The sequence below is a fragment of the Oncorhynchus tshawytscha genome, linkage group LG14 (genome assembly GCF_018296145.1).
Source record: "Oncorhynchus tshawytscha isolate Ot180627B linkage group LG14, Otsh_v2.0, whole genome shotgun sequence".
In the NCBI taxonomy this organism is placed as follows: domain Eukaryota; kingdom Metazoa; phylum Chordata; class Actinopteri; order Salmoniformes; family Salmonidae; genus Oncorhynchus; species Oncorhynchus tshawytscha.
In genome coordinates this window covers 20,036,803-20,057,814 of record NC_056442.1, presented here as the reverse complement: position 1 = coordinate 20,057,814, position 21,012 = coordinate 20,036,803, and the positions used below count along the sequence as shown (strand labels likewise).

The window sequence follows — 21,012 nt, the reverse complement described above, 5'->3', positions numbered from 1 at the left end:
GAATTCCTCACAATCAAATGTAGACCGCATTATCTACCAAGAGAATTCTCTTCGATTATAATCACAGCCGTGTATATCCCCCCCCAAGCAGACACATCGATGGCTCTGAACGAACTTTATTTAACTCTCTGCAAACTGGAAACGATTTATCCGGAGGCTAGCTGGGGATTTTAACAAGGCTAATCTGAAAACAAGACTCCCTAAATTTTATCAGCATATCGATTGCGCAACCAGGGGTGGAAAGACCCTGGATCATTGTTACTCTAACTTCCGCGACGCATATAAGGCCCTGCCCCGCCCCCTTTCGGAAAAGCTGACCACGACTCCATTTTGTTGATCCCTGCCTACAGACAGAAACTAAAACATGAGGCTCCCACGCTGAGGTCTGTCCAACGCTGGTCCGACCAAGCTGACTCCACACTCCAAGACTGCTTCCATCACGTGGACTGGGAGATGTTTCGTATTGCGTCAGACAACAACATTGACGAATACGCTGATTCGGTGTGCGAGTTCATTAGAACGTGCGTTGAAGATGTCGTTCCCATAGCAACGATTAAAACATTCCCTAACCAGAAACCGTGGATTGATGGCAGCATTTGTGTGAAACTGAAGGCGCGAACCACTGCTTTTAATCAGGGCAAGGTGTCTGGTAACATGACTGAATACAAACAGTGCAGCTATTCCCTCCGCAAGGCTATCAAACAAGCTAAGCGCCAGTACAGAGACAAAGTAGAATCTCAATTCAACGGCTCAGACACAAGAGGCATGTGGCAGGGTCTACAGTCAATCACGGACTACAGGAAGAAACCCAGCCCAGTCACGGACCAGGATGTCTTGCTCCCAGGCAGACTAAATAACTTTTTGCCCGCTTTGAGGACAATACAGTGCCACTGACACGGCCTGCAACGAAAACATGTGGTCTCTCCTTCACTGCAGCCGAAGTGAGTAAGACATTTAAACGTGTTAACCCTCGCAAGGCTGCAGGCCCAGACGGCATCCCCAGCCACGCCCTCAGAGCATGCGCAGACCAGCTGGCCGGTGTGTTTACGGACATATTCAATCAATCCCTATACCAGTCTGCTGTTCCCCATGCTTCAAGAGGGCCACCATTGTTCCTGTTCCCAAGAAAGCTAAGGTAACTGAGCTAAACGACTACCGCCCCGTAGCACTCAAATCCGTCATCATGAAGTGCTTTGAGAGACTAGTCAAGGACCATATCACCTCCACCCTACCTGACACCCTAGACCCACTCCAATTTGCTTACCGCCCAAATAGGTCCACAGACGATGCAATCTCAACCACACTGCACACTGCCCTAACCCATCTGGACAAGAGGAATACCTATGTGAGAATGCTGTTCATCGACTACAGCTCGGCATTCAACACCATAGTACCCTCCAAGCTCGTCATCAAGCTCGAGACCCTGGGTCTCGACCCCGCCCTGTGCAACTGGGTACTGGACTTCCTGACGGGCCGCCCCCAGGTGGTGAGGGTAGGCAACAACATCTCCTCCCCGCTGATCCTCAACACTGGGGCCCCACAAGGGTGCGTTCTGAGCCCTCTCCTGTACTCCCTGTTCACCCACGACTGCGTGGCCACGCACGCCTCCAACTCAATCATCAAGTTTGCGGACGACACAACAGTGGTAGGCTTGATTACCAACAACGACGAGACGGCCTACAGGGAGGAGGTGAGGGCCCTCGGAGTGTGGTGTCAGGAAAATAACCTCACACTCAACGTCAACAAAACTAAGGAGATGATTGTGGACTTCAGGAAACAGCAGAGGGAACACCCCCATCCACATCGATGGAACAGTAGTGGAGAGGGTAGCAAGTTTTAAGTTCCTCGGCATACACATCACAGACAAACTGAATTGGTCCACTCACACAGACAGCATCGTGAGGAAGGCGCAGCAGCGCCTCTTCAACCTCAGGAGGCTGAAGAAATTCGACTTGTCACCAAAAGCACTCACAAACTTCTACAGATGCACAATCGAGAGCATCCTGGCAGGCTGTATCACCGCCTGGTATGGCAACTGCACCGCCCTCAACCGTAAGGCTCTCCAGAGGGTAGTGAGGTCTGCACAACGCATCACCGGGGGCAAACTACCTGCCCTCCAGGACACCTACACCACCCGATGCTACAGGAAGGCCATAAAGATCATCAAGGACATCAACCACCCGAGCCACTGCCTGTTCACCCCGCTGTCATCCAGAAGGCGAGGTCAGTACAGGTGCATCAAAGCTGGGACCGAGAGACTGAAAAACAGCTTCTATCTCAAGGCCATCAGACTGTTAAACAGCCACCACTAACATTGAGTGGCTACTGCCAACACACTGTCAATGACACTGACTCCACTCCAGCCACTTTAATAATGGGAATTGATGGGAAATGATGTAAATATATCACTAGCCACTTTAAACAATGCTACCTTATATAATGTTACTTACCCTACATTATTCATCTCATATGCATACGTAGATACTGTACTCTATATCATCGACTGCATCCTTATGTAATACATGTATCACTAGCCACTTTAACTATGCCACTTGGTTTACATACTCATCTCATATGTATATACTGTACTCGATATCATCTACTGTATCTTGCCTATGCTGCTCTGTACCATCACTCATTCATATATCCTTATGTACATATTCTTTATCCCCTTACACTGTGTATAAGACAGTAGTTTTTTTGGAATTGTTAGTTAGATTACTTGTTGGTTATTACTGCATTGTCGGAACTAGAAGCACAAGCATTTCGCTACACTCGCATTAACATCTGCTAACCATGTGTATGTGACAAATAAAATTTGATTTGATATGATTTGATTTGAATTACAAAGAGTTAAAAAAGTAGTTTAGTGAATGGATGCGGTTTTTTTCGTTGTTTCTTCTGGTTGTTGTAACATTCTAGGGTTCTAATATTTAGCTAATTGTTGCATCATAATGAGATTGTAATTGTGGTTTGTATTCTGGCCAAAAATCTCTGAATTCTAAAGATATTAGAACGACGTTTAAAAAAAATCTTAATGACCTAATACATAGAATTACACAATTCTAGCTCATGGATGAGGTATCAAATTAATAAAGCATTAATTCCGAGGCAAAGAAATTGGGTTCAAAATAAAGATGACTTTGTAAGTAATTAAATGTCTCATATTTTTTTTATAACAAAAACAATTGTCATGTAAGGCTATATAGTACGGTATGGTTCGTCACTGGGTTTCTTGAAGGTGGTTAGAGAAAATTAGAGAGGAAAAATATTTTTGCCATATGCAAATTATGAAACATTTGAAAACCTAAAAATCACCTCGAATCACCTCGAAAAGCGGATAGTCTTTGAAACATGTAGCATTTCTGATATGTTATATGACCTAGAGCAGTACATTTAACAGTCTCGGGGACTGAGAGCGAGAGAGAATGAAAGTGCGAGAGAGAGAGAGAGTGTGTGTGTAGGCAACGCGTGGGCGAAAGAGTGCGAGAGAGAGAGAGCAGAAAGTGACACATGCACTACGCACTCTTTATCACTAGCTGTCAGACAGATGCTTGCGACAGTCGGAGAGGTAGAGTTTCGGAGAAGGACAAGGGGGACTATAGAACAGACTGATCAAAAGATATGGAGTGGCAGTCGATTTTTATTGCCAATTGAGACCCGTTTGGTAAGAGTTGAGCTTGTTTCGTTCCTATACACAGTGTTATTTATTACTCATGAATGCCAATATCGTTTGAACTGCTCTTGCGCAATGGATCCCTAAATAGTTGCGTGTTTTCTTTAAGAAAGAGAACCGTTTTATACCTTGGAGACTTTGGAAACTTTACAGAAGAGCAACAAGAGAAATGGAAACAATTTGGGGGAAATCCACTGAATCACAATGATTCAACAATGCCAAACCATTGGTCACAGACGTCAGTTCAATGTCTAGTTTTGAGTTGTCAGCTAACGTGAATTCAACCTGAAATCAACAAAACATGTCACCATGTCATTGGAATTAGGTCAAAAGTTGGGTGAAAAAAATTGTTTTCGAGGTTGACTCATGGTCATCAAATTGACATTTTTGCTTGAAATGAGTGGAAAGAACGTTGATTCAACCGTTTTTGGGTCTTAACACTTACCATAGCCTTTTCTGCTGCAAAAAAAGGGTGACTTTAAGAGCTTGAGGGGGCCCACCACAACACTGACAGCCTGACACACAACACACACACACACACACACACACACACACACACACACACAAACACACACTGAACCTCGAGTCATGCTGTCGAACGAGAGCTGCGAGAACAGCACCCATATCCACACGGACGGGAACCCGGTGGTGAGCACGGTGATGTTCATCCTGGGGGTGATGGGGAACTTCATCGCCCTGGCCATCCTGGGGGTCCACCAGAAGGAGCGGCGCACCAAGTCCTCCGTCTTCTGCATCCTGGTGACGGGACTGGCCCTGACTGACCTGCTGGGAACCTGCTTCCTCAGCCCATTGGTGTTTGTGTGCTACGCCCGCCAGCGATCCCTGCTGGGGCTCACTGGGGACCAGGGACTCTGTGGCCTCTTCGCCTTTGCCATGACCTTCTTCGGCCTGGCCTCCATGCTCATCCTCTGTGCCATGGCCGTGGAGCGCTGCCTGGCCATCAGCCACCCCTATTTTTACTCCAAGTGCGTCCGACGCAGCTTCGCCAAGGTGGCCCTCCTGCTTATCTACGTCTTCACCTGCGCCTTCTGTGTTTTGCCATTCTTCGGCTACGGCCGCCACAAGCAGTACTGCCCGGGCACGTGGTGCTTCATCAAGATGGAGGCGGTGGGCGAGGGGGCGGACGAAGAGAGGAAGGTTCTGGCATTCTCGCTGTCCTACGCCTCGGTCATGGCGCTGCTGATTGTGGCGGTGTTTGTGTGCAACGGCTCGGTGATCGTCAGCCTGTGCCGGATGCACCGAAGCCAGATGACACGGCGTGGTTCGGTGGGGAATGGAGGGAGGAAGAGGAAGATGAGTCTGGGCTGGTTCGGACAGGGGGAGGAGGAGATGGACCACCTGATGCTGCTGGCCTCCATGACGGTCATCTTCGTTGTCTGCTCCTTGCCGCTCACTGTGAGTTGATCTCTGACCCATATCCCTGTGTGTTTGTTGTTGTGTGTGTTCGATTATGTGTGTGCATATACGTGTGGCCCCAAGCTATGACTGACACATGTTCTGTGACTTATCTGCAACTCAAACTCTGTGTGACTCACTGTATTTACTCACTTTTCCCTTTGGCCGAGTGACCTCTTTCTCTTTTGTGTCTCTTCACTTGTCTTATCCTCTCGGTCTGGATCTCTCTGTATGTGATTCTGTCCGATACCTAAGTCATGACCCTACAGTACACTGTTATACTGTGGCTATTAGATATTCAAAACCACTTCGCTATGCTCCTGATCTCTCTCTGTACACACATTCTGTGTAAACAATGGCATGCTGTGCCATCTCGCTCACTGTTAGATCGCTTTAGTGTCTTGATATTGAAGTGAAAATAAGAACCACAATGCTTTTGAGGAAGCATCCGATGTGGGAGAACTTTGTTCCAAGGAAGAAACTGTTTTAAAAAAAACAAGCGGGCCTGTCTCTTCTCCTCTACTCCCAATGGGGCCGTTCCTTATGACATATCCAATGCCCAGAGAGGTTTGGTTGCGTGGTTGCGTAACCAGACCGTCATTTGGATTGTAAAATAAACCTGACCGTTGATGTTTTGCTACTCTAATTGAAAGGTGTGTGCTAAACCTGCCAGCCCTGGAGGACTGGATCTGGCCCTTCCCTTCTCAGAGGGCTGTGGGGCGGGTCTCTGCTTGTGGGTGCTGTTCAGTGGGTTTGACACTGAGTTGGGGAGGCACCCTCCTGTCCCTGTCCCTTCTGGCTGTTACCACACACACAGACACAGACACACACACACACACACAGACATACATATGGACATTTGTTGAAATACTGATATAGTGCGGGTTGAAACCAAAACAATCTATGTTTTGCTGAAAGTCACTGTTTGAGTGTAAAGATATACGCCTGCTATCCTTGATTGCATACTGAATAAGCTTGCCAGTTTCCTTTGATTTAAGTTCAATCATTGATTTGTGCTACTAAGTACAGTTGAGTAATGGCATTCCAGTTGCCAAAGTAGTTAAAGAGTAACTCCAAGGAATGAGGATAATTGACTGTAATGTCAACTGTTGCCCTTTTTCTTTGAGTCATTCCATACCAATCTTCTCCCCGAGGTCTCTCTGCTGCCTGTGGGTAATACTCCATGATGAGACAGAAAGATGACAGAGCGGTTTTTAAGGAACTGTCTTGTTGCAGTCTGTCAGGAGCTGTGGTTGATACCTTGGGGTGGGGGGGGGGGATATGCAGGCACATCCTGACTCCTGAGTCACTTCTTGAACCAGACGGCATCTGTGGGGGTAGAATTTCCTCCAACCTCCAGCAATGATTTGGCATACTTGTGGCATACTACTAAATGTGTAGATCGAGTCAGTTTGATTCACATGCAGATGGTAAGAAAGATTGCCCTGCAGGTTCGGCCTGGGCCTGTGAAACCCGATACCCGCTTTAGTTGTGCATTGGCAGTTTCTCTCTTGTTTCTCTTTGACAGTCATTCAATTAGACAAACAATTGTTAGATTGGTAAATTAGTCTAGCCCGCTATCTACACTTGTAGTAATCTTGGCCAAATACCGACCAGGCATGCAGGGCACGTTAAGGCTGTTAGTCTGCTGATGAATTAAATAGCCTGTTATTAAGGAATCGCCCAACTGACTGACTCACACACCACCTCAAACATGCCACACTGCGTGTGTGTGTGTGTGTGTGTGTGTGTGTGACTATGAGTGGATTAGAGCGAGGCAATAGAGGAGTGTGTATAGGATGAGATGAGTGCAGTTCAGCACAGTGCATGTCAATGCAGCAGTCTCTCTCTCCTCCCAGCTAAGCCCTGCTGCTTTGCCTTACAGCCCCAGACCTGTAGTTGAGATGTGGGTTTTTAGAGTGTAAGATTGCTGGAACATGATGGACACCTGAGCAAGAGGAGATGCAGGATGGAGGAAAGAAACTACTCGCGTTTCTATGATTCCCTCTTTAATATGGACGAGTGGCAGTGGGATAGAGAGTCTAGTTTATGTAATTCACTTACCCCTCCTGTCAATACTGAGCACACATACGTACAGTCCACACACACTTAGACTCACAGGCACGCCGCCGTCTCTCTGTCCAATTCTTATTTAATGGAACGCAAAAACACGTTGCTGTAACACTATACAGTAGAGCACAATGCCAGGCGCTGAAGAATAGATGCTTTTTCGTACAGCGGTCTGCTTTCAGTACCGCCACAAGCTCTTAGTGAGGCTTGGCTGGAACATGCAAATGTGAGCGAGACGGAAAGAAGAGATGCATGTGGTGCATTTGGGCTGATAAGAGGAGGATGTGTTAGCTTTCAATCTGTCCACTCTGGAAGGAATGGATGGGGTGAGGGAGGGAGGGGGAGGGAGGGAGGGAGATTGAAAACCAGAAAAAGAGGAGAAGAGATGAGTAACCAGCTGGACTGGTGCTGCTTGATGCAGTGTAGGTAGGTCATATTCATGGAAAAGGCTCCGTGAAGGCATATATCAATTCTTCAAAGCATTCTGTCATTCTGTCACCAAAAATCTTCAACGTTTACAGAAGTACCAAGTAAAGGCAGACCTACCGATTTAGTGTTTTTTTTTAGTGTTTAGTGTTTTTACTGAAAGCAATTTGGTTTATGATTTATTAAGTGATTAAAATGTGTCATTCGGTTACCAAATCGGTAACAGAAAATCTGTAACAAAATGACTGCAACTGAATTGGCTACAATGGTAATTCATAGTAGTCACCAAGTCACAAGGTACAGTATAAATAAGTAGAGTATAGGACAGTACAGTAAAGCACACTAGAGTAGAGTACAGTATTATGTAGTGTACTGTACTCTACTTAACAATACAGTACTCTACACGGCTGTGCTGTGTTCTGCTGTGCTCTACTCTACTGTGCTACTCTGTGATGTCCAAACGTCTCGACTATAATCATAGACACGTCTATGATTGGTACAGATTTGGTCCATTCCGGACCAACCACATTTGGTCTTGTTTGGGGGCGGAGCTCATTAGAATAATAGCCAATGTGTAGAATAATACCCAAGCATGAGGATATTACATTTTTCTACCTTCGTGTACCTATTCAGGATATCACCATGAAGAGAATGACATTCATAGTTCGGCATTTCTGTATAGTACAGATCAGGGACCCATGGTGTCATTCTGTTACCATCATTCTGTTATTGCAGAGTTGTTAAACTCATTCCATGGAGGGCCTAGTGTCTGCAGGTTTTTCCTTTCAAGACCTAGACAACCAGGTGAGGGGAGTTCTTTACTAGTTAGTGACCTTAATTCATCAATCAAGTACAGTCGTGGCCAAAACTTTTGAGAATGACACATATTAATTTCCACAAAGTTTGCTGCTTCAGTGTCTTTAGATATTTTTGTCAGATGTTACTATGGAATACTGAAATATAATTACAAGCATTTCATACGTGTCAAAGGCTTTTATTTGACAATTACATGAAGTTGATGCAAAGAGTCAACATTTGCAGTGTTGACCCTTCTTTTTCAAGTCCTCTGCAATCTGCCCTGGCATGCTGTCAATTAATTAACTTCTTGGGGATTCATTTAATTTGCATCTGATCACTCTTCATAACATTCTGGAGTATATGCCAATTGCCATCATACAAACTGAGGCAGCAGACTTTGTGAAAATTCATATTTGTGTCATTCTCAAAACTTTTGGCCACGACTGTACAAGGGTGGAGCGGAAACCCACAGACACTTGGTCCTCCTTGGAATGAGTTTAACATGTTTTATCAGATGTTAAATCCACTTCACTTATTGTAGTTCATTTAAGCAAAATAGACTTATTCGAACTCAAGGCGTCCTATCATAGCGGACATCCCCTTCTTTCTGCAGACATCTTTGAATCTTAATTCGGAGTAAATATAGATATTTACAGAATTTCTGGAAAACGTTGTCACATCAAAAACTGAGGGAGATTTTAGTGTCATTCTGTAACCACAGAATCATTCTGTAACCACTTTACATCTGTACAGTTATGAGTGCAATTGTGGTTAGAATAAGATTGGTTCCCCAACACTAAATTGAATCCAGACAGAAAATGTGGTTGTTTCATTAACATCGCAGGCTCAGACCAACATTTGATGATGGAGTCTGTAGGTATTTATAACGTTTGCTTTGTGGTTTATTGAGGAGGCAATTTTTCAGGTGTGAAACGGTGAAAGGTACGACAATGTGTAACATTGGACTGCAGACATTGCATCAGCTGACAAAGTTCCCTTTTAGACTTCTTTTCATGTTTCAATCTGGAGCCTACTTCTCAAATCTGACTCAAGGTCAGTAGCTATGTGCAGTATTGTAATTTGTTGGTCACTGCCAGACTGTATTTACCTAGGCCTCTTAGCGCTGCCCATATGGCCTTCAATTCCTTTTCACCCTGCTTTGATTTACATCCTGCATGTGGTTGCCGAAAGCGTTTGTGACACGGAGCAGAATAGATTGGTATCGTTAAACGATCGCCCTTGACGCTCTGAGGGGTTATAGTGCGTCACTGTGGCTGATCTATCACACCGAGATGTGACTGTGTTTTGGGATGCGTTTGTGTATGTAATACATCTGTCTGATGTGTATAAGAGCGGAAGTCCTTTTTCTCTGGTGAACATTCGATGGTCTGATGCTTTTATCGATTTGATTGTAAATGTCATTGGTTATTTATAGTGCCTTGCAAAAGTATTCAGACCCCGTTAATTTCTTCACACTTTGTTGTGTTACAAAGTGGGATTCAAATAGATGTAATTGTCATTTTGGTCAACAAAATACTCATGTTAAAGTGGAAGATTATTCATATTTTTTAAAGGTGAATATAAAATCAAATGAATCAAATATAGTTGTTGCATAAGTATTCAACCCCTTTGTTTAACCAAGCCTGAATTAGTTGAGGTGTAAAATTTTCCTTAACAAATCACATAAAAAGCTACATGGACATAATAGGGGCTGACATGGTTTTTAAATGCTATGTGGATTTTTTTTTTTTAAGAAGTTCATACCAAGAATATTTTTTCTAGTTGATTTTGAATTTTAAGACCACTTAAAAAAATACAAAATACAGGGAATGCCAAGAATCTGCAAAGCTGTCATGAAGGCAAAGGGTGGCTACTTTGAAGAATCTCAGGTATATAATATATGTATTTATATTTAATATATTATTTCATAGTTTTGATGTCTTCGCTATTATTCTACAATGTAGAAAATAGTACAAATAAAGAAAAACTGTATTTCCATTCATTTTTTCCCAACTGGTACCAGGGGGACATTCAGACAAGTATTGTGAGGCCTGTGGGCATCCTAGAGCAAAACAACATATTAGTGTGTAGCCCAAAAGGTTCGGACACTACAGGCAGAAGCTGGGAGATTGGCTGTACCGACTTCAGACCAGTCCCATCTTTCCATAGAGGGGTCATAATAGTTTGTAGGCCAAAAAGTTTGGATGCTATGGATGATTTTGTGAGAAGACCGATTTTTCGGGGTGTCTCATGGTCTGACAAACACCGCTCTAGCTCTGTCCCCTTTCAACACAGATGTCTCATGGTCTGACAAACACCGCTCTAGCTCTGTCCCCTTTCAACACAGATGTCTCGTGGTCTGACAAACACCGCTCTAGCTCTGTCCCCTTTCAACGCAGATGTCTTGTGGTCTGACAAACACCGCTCTAGCTCTGTCCCCTTTCAACACAGATGTCTCGTGGTCTGACAAACACCGCTCTAGCTCTGTCCCATTTCAACGCAGATGTCTTGTGGTCTGACAAACACCGCTCTAGCTCTGTCCCCTTTCAACGCAGATGTCTTGTGGTCTGACAAACACCGCTCTAGCTCTGTCCCCTTTCAACGCAGATGTCTTGTGGTCTGACAAACACCGCTCTAGCTCTGTCCCCTTTCAACGCAGATGTCTTGTGGTCTGACAAACACCGCTCTAGCTCTGTCCCCTTTCAACGCAGATGTCTTGTGGTCTGACAAACACCGCTCTAGCTCTGTCCCATTTCAACACAGATGTCTCGTGGTCTGACAAACACCGCTCTAGCTCTGTCCCATTTCAACACAGATGTCTTGTGGTCTGACAAACACCGCTCTAGCTCTGTCCCCTTTCAACGCAGATGTCTCGTGGTCTGACAAACACCGCTCTAGCTCTGTCCCATTTCAACACAGATGTCTCGTGGTCTGACAAACACCGCTCTAGCTCTGTCCCCTTTCAACACAGATGTCTCATGGTCTGACAAACACCGCTCTAGCTCTGTCCCCTTTCAACACAGATGTCTCGTGGTCTGACAAACACCGCTCTAGCTCTGTCCCCTTTCAACACAGATGTCTCGTGGTCTGACAAACACCGCTCTAGCTCTGTCCCCTTTCAACGCAGATGCGGAAGTGCGACATCGGCGGAGGGGTGGATTGAGACGCATCCAATGCAAAAAACTAAATGCAAAAATGCAAAAAACACATCTGTAGCTTGCAGTGCATTCGGAAAGTATTCAGACCCCTTCCCTTTTCCCACATTTTGTTATGTTACAGCCATATTTTAAAATGGATTCAATCCCCTTAATCAAGTGTTCAGATACTTTACTCAGTACTTTGTTGAAGCACCTTTGGCAGCAATTACAGCCTTCAGTCTTTTAGGTTTGACGCTACAAGCTTGGTGCACCTGTATTTGGGGAGTTTCTCCCATTCTTCCCTGCAGATCCTCTCATGCTTTTTCAGGGTGGATGGGGAGCGTCGCTGCACATCTATTTTCAGGTCTATCCAGAGATGTTAGATCGGGTTCAAGTCCGGGCTTGGGCTGAGCCACTCAAGGACATTCAGAGACTTGTCCCGAAGCCACTCCTACGTTATCTTGGCTGTGTGCTTAGGGTCATTGTCCTGTTGGAAGGAGACCTTTTGCCCCAGTCTGAGGTCTTGAGCGCTCTGGAGAAAACTCCTTCCATTTAAGAATGATGGAGGCCACTGTGTTCTTGGGGACCTTCAATGTGGCAGAAATGTTTTGGTACCCTTCCCCAGAAGTGTGCCTCGATACAATCCTGTCTCGGAGCTCTACGGACAATTCCTTCCACCTCATAGCTTGGTTTTTGCTCTGACATGCACTGTCAACGGCACTGTCAACCTTATATAGACAGGTGTGTGCCTTTCCAAATCATATCCAATCAATTGAATTTACCACAGGTGGACTCCAATCAAGTTGTAGAAACATCTCAAGGATGATCAATGGAAACAGGATGCACCTGAGCTCAATTTCGAGTCTAATATCAAAGGGTCTGAATACTTATGTAAATAAGGTATTTCTGTTTTCTATTTTTAATACTTTTGCAAGAATTTTTCCATTGACACAAAACATGTAAAACAAAATGTCAGCAAGACCTGGGAGAAGCTATTGATGATGATGAATGGATACAGGTATGTTAGAATGCCCAGTCATGTTCATATCATCTCAGACATCAATTTATGCAGTTCAAGACCATCCATAGAGGGTAGTAACTGCCAGTGAAACTGAATAGCATGCACTCAGAAATGTTATTATCCTGCTGGAGCTGTTAAGCACAAAAGGGGACATATTTAAAAAAAGATATATATATATATATATATATAGATATATATATATATATATATTTAACCTTTATTTAACTAGCCAAGTCAGTTAAGAACAAATTCTTATTTGTAATGACAGCCTACCTGATACCATATGTTGAGGTCTTGTGAAGGCTGCTGGGGCTAATCCTTAGCTGCTGGGCTGCTCATTCCTGGTCCTGGGAGTCTGCTGTACTGTTGACAGTCTGAAACACTCTGAAACACCTGAAACCAATAATGAATGTTTCACTAAGATCCTAAAGCTGAGTGGGGTGTTTTGGGTTGGGGCGCTGCAGGGCCTTGGACCCATAGGGGCAGGACGAGGTGACCCAGCTATATTGTGTGCAAGTAAAAAGAGCTCTACAGTACTATGATGCCTATGATATGAATTATATGGAGGGTGAAATGGGTTTGTGTGTTAATATGTGGGTGTATGTGTAGGTGTATGTGTATGTTCAACTTTTGTTTTGCAAACCTTTCCCTTGAGGCATAAAAAAAACATGGGTGGGAAGTTGTGTAGGGGGCTCGGATTGGCTGGGCAGTCTGACTGAAATTTGATATAGAGCAGGTATTCTCAAACTGGGGTGGTACACACAATGCTGTCGGGGGTACCCCAAATAAAAATGTGAATCACATTTAAAAAAAATATATAAATATATTTTTTAAATAATTAATACTTCTTCACATTTTCAAACAGTCAATTTATATTTTCCAACAGTTCTGGAAACTTATTTGTAGCTTTTAATCTTTTTAAATGAATTTATCTTATTACACTTTGTTCTAGCTAGCTATTTGTGTAGGTAGCTATCAAGTAAACCCCAGATTGCCTGAGTAGCCTCGTTTCACTGCCAAAAATCTAATTAAACCATCTAGTGTACAACAACACAATGTCAAATACAGGTAGCCTAGTCGAATAATTAACATCCAATCACATTAACCGTTACTCTCTAGCAGGAATTCCACTAACTGTCCGTATGTAACCAAACGTAACTGCTGCTGATGGCGCAAAAGCCGTGTCAGGGAGAAATAGTGGAGTGGTAACGCACGTGCAAGCAGTTGCTCCCGACGCCACTTGGGTACACTGCAGCATCCACCGAGAGGCTCTTATTCAGTATTCTGCCCTTGGGGGCATGCCTGAAAGCTTAAAGACATTTTGGACACCACGGTGAAAATGGTTAACTTTGTTAAAGCAAGGTCCCTGAACTCTCGTGTATTTTCTGCACTACGCAATGATATGGGCAGCGACCATGTAACGCTTTTACAATGTACATAAGTGCGCTGGTTATCAAGGGGCAAAGTATTAACACATTTTTTTAATTGAGAGATGAGCTTAAAGTTTTCTTTTACTGACCATCATTTTCACTTGTCTGACCACTTGCATGATGTCAAGTTTCTCACAGGACTGGCCTATCTGGGTGATGTTTTTTCTCACCTGAATGATCTGAATCTAGGATTACAGGGACTCTCCACAACTATATTCAATGTGGGTTGAAAAAAATGAGGCTATGATTAAGAAGTTGGAGCTCTTCTCCGTCTGTATTAACAAGGACAACAAACAGGTATTTCCATCATGGTATGATTTTTTTTGTGTGCAAATGAACTGAAGCTTAATGTGATACAGCGAAGCACCTGAGTGAGTTAGGTGCAAAGTTACAGAGGTACTTTCCCGAAAAGGATGACACAAACAACTGGATTCGTTATCCCTTTCATGCCCTGCCTCCAGTCCACTGACTGATATCTGAACAAGAGAGCCTCATCGAAATTGCAACAAGCGGTTCTGTGAAAATTTGAATTTATTCAGAGGCCACTGCCAGATTTCTGGATTGTGCTGCGCTCAGAGTATTCTGCCTTGGCCAATCACACTGTTAAGACACTGATACCCTTTGCAACCACGTACCTATGTGAGAGTGGATTCTCGGCCCTCAGTAGCATTTAAACTAAATAGAGGCACAGACTGTGTGTGGAAAATTATTTAATAAGACTGCGACTCTCCAATACAACCCAACATTGCAGAGTTACAGTGGGGCAAAAAAGTATTTAGTCAGCCACCAATTGTGCAAGTTCTCCCACTTAAAAAGATGAGAGAGGCCTGTAATTTTCATCATAGTTACACTTCAATTATGACAGACAAAATTAGAAAAAAAATCCAGAAAATCACATTGTAGGATTTTTAATGAATTTATTTGCAAATTATGGTGGAAAATAAGTATTTGGTCACCTACAAACAAGCAAGATTTCTGGCTCTCACAGACCTGTAACTTCCTATGTGAGAATGCTGTTCATTGACTACAGCTCGGCATTCAACACCATAGTACCCTCCAAGCTCGTCATCAAGCTCGAGACCCTGGGTCTCGACCCCGCCCTGTGCAACTGGGTACTGGACTTCCTGACGGGCCGCCCCCAGGTGGTGAGGGTAGGCAACAACATCTCCTCCCCGCTGATCCTCAACACTGGGGCCCCACAAGGGTGCGTTCTGAGCCCTCTCCTGTACTCCCTGTTCACCCACGACTGCGTGGCCACGCACGCCTCCAACTCAATCATCAAGTTTGCGGACGACACAACAGTGGTAGGCTTGATTACCAACAACGACGAGACGGCCTACAGGGAGGAGGTGAGGGCCCTCGGAGTGTGGTGTCAGGAAAATAACCTCACACTCAACGTCAACAAAACTAAGGAGATGATTGTGGACTTCAGGAAACAGCAGAGGGAACACCCCCCTATCCACATCGATGGAACAGTAGTGGAGAGGGTAGCAAGTTTTAAGTTCCTCGGCATACACATCACAGACAAACTGAATTGGTCCACTCACACAGACAGCATCGTGAAGAAGGCGCAGCAGCGCCTCTTCAACCTCAGGAGGCTGAAGAAATTTGGCTTGTCACCAAAAGCACTCACAAACTTCTACAGATGCACAATCGAGAGCATCCTGGCGGGCTGTATCACAGCCTGGTACGGCAACTGCTCCGCCCTCAACCGTAAGGCTCTCCAGAGGGTAGTGAGGTCTGCACAACGCACCACCAGCGGCAAACTACCTGCCCTCCAGGACACCTACACCACCCGATGTTACAGGAAGGCCATAAAGATCATCAAGGACATCAACCACCCGAGCCACTGCCTGTTCACCCCGCTATCATCCAGAAGGCGAGGTCAGTACAGGTGCATCAAAGCTGGGACCGAGAGACTGAAAAACAGCTTCTATCTCAAGGCCATCAGACTGTTAAACAGCCACCACTAACATTGAGTGGCAGCTGCCAACACACTGACACTGACTCAACTCCAGCCACTTTAATAATGGGAATTGATGGGAAATTATGTAAATATATCACTAGCCACTTTAAACAATGCTACCTTGTGTAATGTTACTTACCCTACATTATTCATCTCATATGCATACGTATATACTGTACTCTATATCATCGACTGTATCCTTATGTAATACATGTATCACTAGCCACTTTAACTATGCCACTTTGTTTACATACTCATCTCATATGTATATACTGTACTCGATACCATCTACTGTATCTTGCCTATGCTGCTCTGTACCATCACTCATTCATATATCCTTATGTACATATCCCCTTACACTGTGTATAAGACAGTAGTTTTGGAATTGTTAGTTAGATTACTTGTTGGTTATTAGTGCATTGTCGGAACTAGAAGCACAAGCATTTTCACAAGCATTATGTGACAAATAAAATTTGATTTGATTCGATTCTTTAAGAGGCTCCTCTGTCCTCCACTTGTTACCTGTATTAATGGCACCTGTTTGAACTTGTTGTCAGTATAAAAGACACCTGTCCACATCCTTAAACAGTCACACTCCAAACTCCACTATGGCCAAGACCAAAGAGCTGTCAAAGGACACCAGAAACAAAATTGTAGACCTGCACCAGGCTGGGAAGACTGAATCTGCAATAGGTAAGCAGCTTGGTTTGAAGAAATCAACTGTGGGAGCAATTATTAGGAAATGGAAGACATACAAGACCACTGATAATCTCCCTCGATCTGGGGCTCCACGCAAGATCTCACCCCGTGAGGTCAAAATGATCACAAGAACGGTGAGCAAAAATCCAAGAACCACACGGGAGGACCTGGTGAATGACCTGCAGAGAGCTGGGACCAAAGTAACAAAGCCTACCATCAGTAACACACTACGCCGCCAGGGACTCAAATCCTGCAGTGCCAGACGTGTCCCCCTGCTTAAGCCAGTACATGTCCAGGCCCGTCTGAAGTTTGCTAGAGAGCATTTGGATGATCCAGAAGAAGATTGGGAGAATGTCATATGGTCAGATGAAACCAAAATATAACTTTTTGGTAAAAACTCAACTCGGGACCAGGACGACTGATCCGTGTAAAGGAAAGAATGAATGGGGCCATGTATCGTGAGATTTTGAGTGAAAACCTCCTTCCATCAGCAAGGGTATTGAAGATTAAATGTGGCTGGGTCTTTCAGCATGACAATGATCCGAAACACACCACCCGGGCAATGTGTTGTGGTTTCGTAAGAAGCATTTCAAGGTCCTGGAGTGGCCTAGCCAGTCTCCAGATCTCAACCCCATAGAAAATCTTTGGAGGGAGTTGAAAGTCCGTGTTGCCCAGCAACAGCCCCAAAACATTTCTGCTCTAGAGGAGATCTGCATGGAGGAATAGGCCAAATACCAGCAACAGTGTGTGAAAACCTTGTGAAGACTTACAGAAAACGTTTGACCTCTGTCATTGCCAACAAAGAGTATATAACAAAGTATTGAGAAACTTTTGTTTATTGACCAAATACTTATTTTCCACCATAATTTGCAAATAAATTCATAAAAAATCCTACAATGTGATTTTCTGGATTTTTTTCTTCTCATTTTGTCTGTCATAGTTGAAGTGTACCTATGATGAAAATTACAGGCCTCTCTCATCTTTTTAAGTGGGAGAACTTGCACAATTGGTGGCTGACTAAATACTTTTAGCCCGACTGTATGTGCATCCTTTCAAGCACGCCCTTCTCATTAACCTGTGGTGAGTTATTCACAATTTTCGATGAACAAATAAGGTTTTATATGTACGATGGTCAAACAAAGGGCAAAATGATTGATTATTATTATTTGTGCCCTGGTCCTATAAGAGCTCTTTGTCACTTCCCACGAGCTTTGTTGTGACAAACTCACACTCATTCTTATGTTTTAATAAATGTATCGTATAACATTTGAGAGTGCGCTGACCCTGGTGCTAGAGGGGTTACGCAGCTGGAGGTTGAATGTTTGAAGGGTTACTCTATTAAAAAGTTTGGGAACCACTGGTGTAAAGCACAGTGGTAATACATTGGGTATTCAACAAACTTTTGGCTGTCTTGAGTGGGTGAAAATAGGTTCCAATCAAAGTATCAACCAAATTGTGTGGAATTGTGATGAGTGTAATTCACCCAGATGAAAAAGATACTATAGTATACTATGGTAGAAATACTATAGAATTCACTGGTGTGTTTTTGTGGATTTTACTGTAGTATTCACTGTAGTGTTTTGAAAAGTTAAGTCTGCAAATGACATAAGTGTAGTGTACTGTAGTATTTACAGTTTACTATAGTATAAATACTTACTGTAGAATTTTTGCAAATTGTAGTATGCTGCAGTATTTACTGTATTGTTTTTGAGGAGTGTAGCAACATTTCCATAACCTGTAGGACTGAGGTCTGCATGGATAGGTCAGAGCGTCTGTTCTTTTCTACAAGCTAAGACAACCTCTTATCCCTCAGTCAGTGTGATAAGAGGTTAAGAATCATGCAAGTTGATCATAACAAACCACATTTAAGGGTGAAAGATGTGGGAGTGCAGCAGTGCATGGTCCATTGTTTTGGTCTGTGTGCTATTGCTCAAGGGCACATTAACAAATTTTTCACCTAGTCGGCTTGGGGACCTTTCGGGTTACTGGCCCAACGCTGTTAACCACTAGGCTACCTGCTTCCCCTGCTTGCATACCTTATCCTGCTGTTGTCACAGTTCCGCATATCTAGTTAGGAGTCTTCCGGAGAGTAGATGTGCTCTGTGAAAGAGATAACAAACCCACTTCCATGACCTCTCCTCCTGTTATTTCCTTACTATATATGGTTAACACATGCCCACTCATCTGACAAGGCCAGACTAATAGCCTGCCTGTAGCGTGCCTTTCACCTCATTGACCCTCACCCCTATCCGTCCCCCGTACGTCCCCTAATCGCCCTCTAGGGAACTACCCACATGGAAAAAATATGATAGAATACCACAGTACTTACTATAGAATTATATAGTAAACTGCAGTATACTGTAGAATACCAAACTACACTGTAGTATCCCTCGATCATGTGTACTTACTATAGAATGTTGTAGTATACTGTAGAGTACTACAGTAAATACTACAGTGTTATCTGGAGACAAAAACAACTACTAGTAAATACTACAGTAATGTCTGAAAAAAATACTACAGACCCCAAAAACACTACACTTTTTAAAATTATAGTAAATACTACAGTATATAGACTATAAATACTACCTCCACCATATCGCAGTTTGTGACACCATAAGTAGGAAACCTACATGCCAAGTGTAGGCATTATTGATTTCCCTACAGGTTATTGAAAATGTGGTATTTTACTATTTCTCCAGTAGGATTCCTGAAGGAAAAAGCCTCCACTTCTGTGTCAAAAATGTTTTAAAAAAAGACTATAGTATATACTACGATCTGCAAAAACACAATTAATTACTATAGTATAAACTACAGTTTTCTTTTACTACAGTATTTATACTAGAGTTAACTATAAATACAGTATACTATAATCTACAAAGACACTACATTAATTACTACAGTTTTCTTTTACTACAGTATTTATACTAGAGTTAACTGTATATTTTTTTATTTTTTTTATTTAAACAGGCAAGTCATTTAAGAACAAATTCTTATTTACAACGACGGCCTTGGAACAATGGGTTTAACTGCCTTGTTCAGGGGCAGAACGCTCTTGTCAGCTCAGGGATTTGATTTAGCAGCCTTTCGGTTTCTGGCCCAACGCTCTAACCACTAGGCTTCCTGCCGCCCCTAAATACACTACAGTCAATACCACAGTAAAGTCAGCAAAAACACCACAGTGAATACTATAGTATTTATACCATGGTATACTATGGTATTTTTTTTCTCGTGCAGGTGAAGCATCAGTACTTCAGGTTACTTATCAATACAGAGAGCAATAGAGGGCAGGGTTGAAATGAGGAAAGAGGGATATGGGATCAGAACACTTTAGTATACAGTAAGCACAAAAGTGTTGAAATGTTCACATTGGCGCCTACATAACGCAAAACCACTATCAACATCGGTCCAAACCACTATTTAGGGCCCAGTCAAAAGATGCTTTGGTTGAATGACTCAGGTTCTAGATTGACGTTTCGTACTGTGCCTTGCTCAGCAGTACAATATTGACCTGTTCTTCTGCAATTATGTGTCTGTGACCTCCGTAACGTTCAAATGATCGTTTGTTAATGGCTTTTGCAATGTTCCAATGAATGTTCCGTTGACTATATGTTGTACAGCCGTTGAGGCTTATAACGTGCCTTGGTCGTGGGTGCCAGCCTGAGAAATGTCCTTCTCCTTCAGTCTGGAAATTCCAACGTAATCACATGAACTGAGCAGAGATCCCGACTGTGGGATCTGTCACGCCTGCTCCCGCTCCCCCTCCCTGGCGCTCGAGGGCGCCAAGCTACCCGTCTTTACACGCACCTGGCACCATCATTACGTTTGTTGGATTCACCTGGACTCCTTCACGTGGCTGATTGCCCCTGTATATATCTGTCTGTTCCTCGGTGGTGTTCTCTGTGTCCGCGTTAAATGCTTGTCATGTGTTCCTGTCCAGACGCTGTTCCTGTTCCGTTTCATGTCCGTCGGCTATTAAACCTTCACTCCCTGTACCTGCTCCTCATCTCCTGCGTCGATCCTTTTCAGGATCTGAGTGGGAAAGAAGACAGAATCCCAGTGTGACGCCGAGGCTACTTTGAGCAAAGATTAGCTTGTAAGGTAAGGAGAGCTGTTTGCTGTTCTCTGGTAATGTGATGCCAACTTGGCCTTTAGAAAAGGCATTCGCCGGCTCAATAATAGCTAGTGTTGCATGTGTGGGGAGACGTCATCCAATCACCGATAGGTATGAAAGTTCAGGCCTTACTGGATGGAGAGAATCCTGTAACGGGGAGGGTGAGTGAAACACGTAGACAAGCCAGAGCCTCCATTTAGTCCCAGGTGCTCTAGGCAGGGTTTGAAGAAATCGAGAACCCTATTGTCAGGCTCATCCAGGT

General features: G+C 43.8%; 1 protein-coding gene across 1 annotated transcript in view; it reads left to right on the top strand.

Annotated features, from left to right (window-relative positions):
- Window positions 1-3,507: 3,507 nt before the first annotated feature.
- Window positions 3,508-21,012, top strand: part of LOC112266670 (prostacyclin receptor) — a 45,149-nt gene continuing 27,644 nt past the window's right edge. Inside the window, exon 1 of the mRNA XM_024444351.2 lies at window positions 3,508-5,092. Within this exon, the coding sequence (XP_024300119.1) occupies window positions 4,265-5,092 (828 nt within the window). The 5' untranslated portion in view covers window positions 3,508-4,264. The remainder of the gene's footprint in view (window positions 5,093-21,012) is intronic.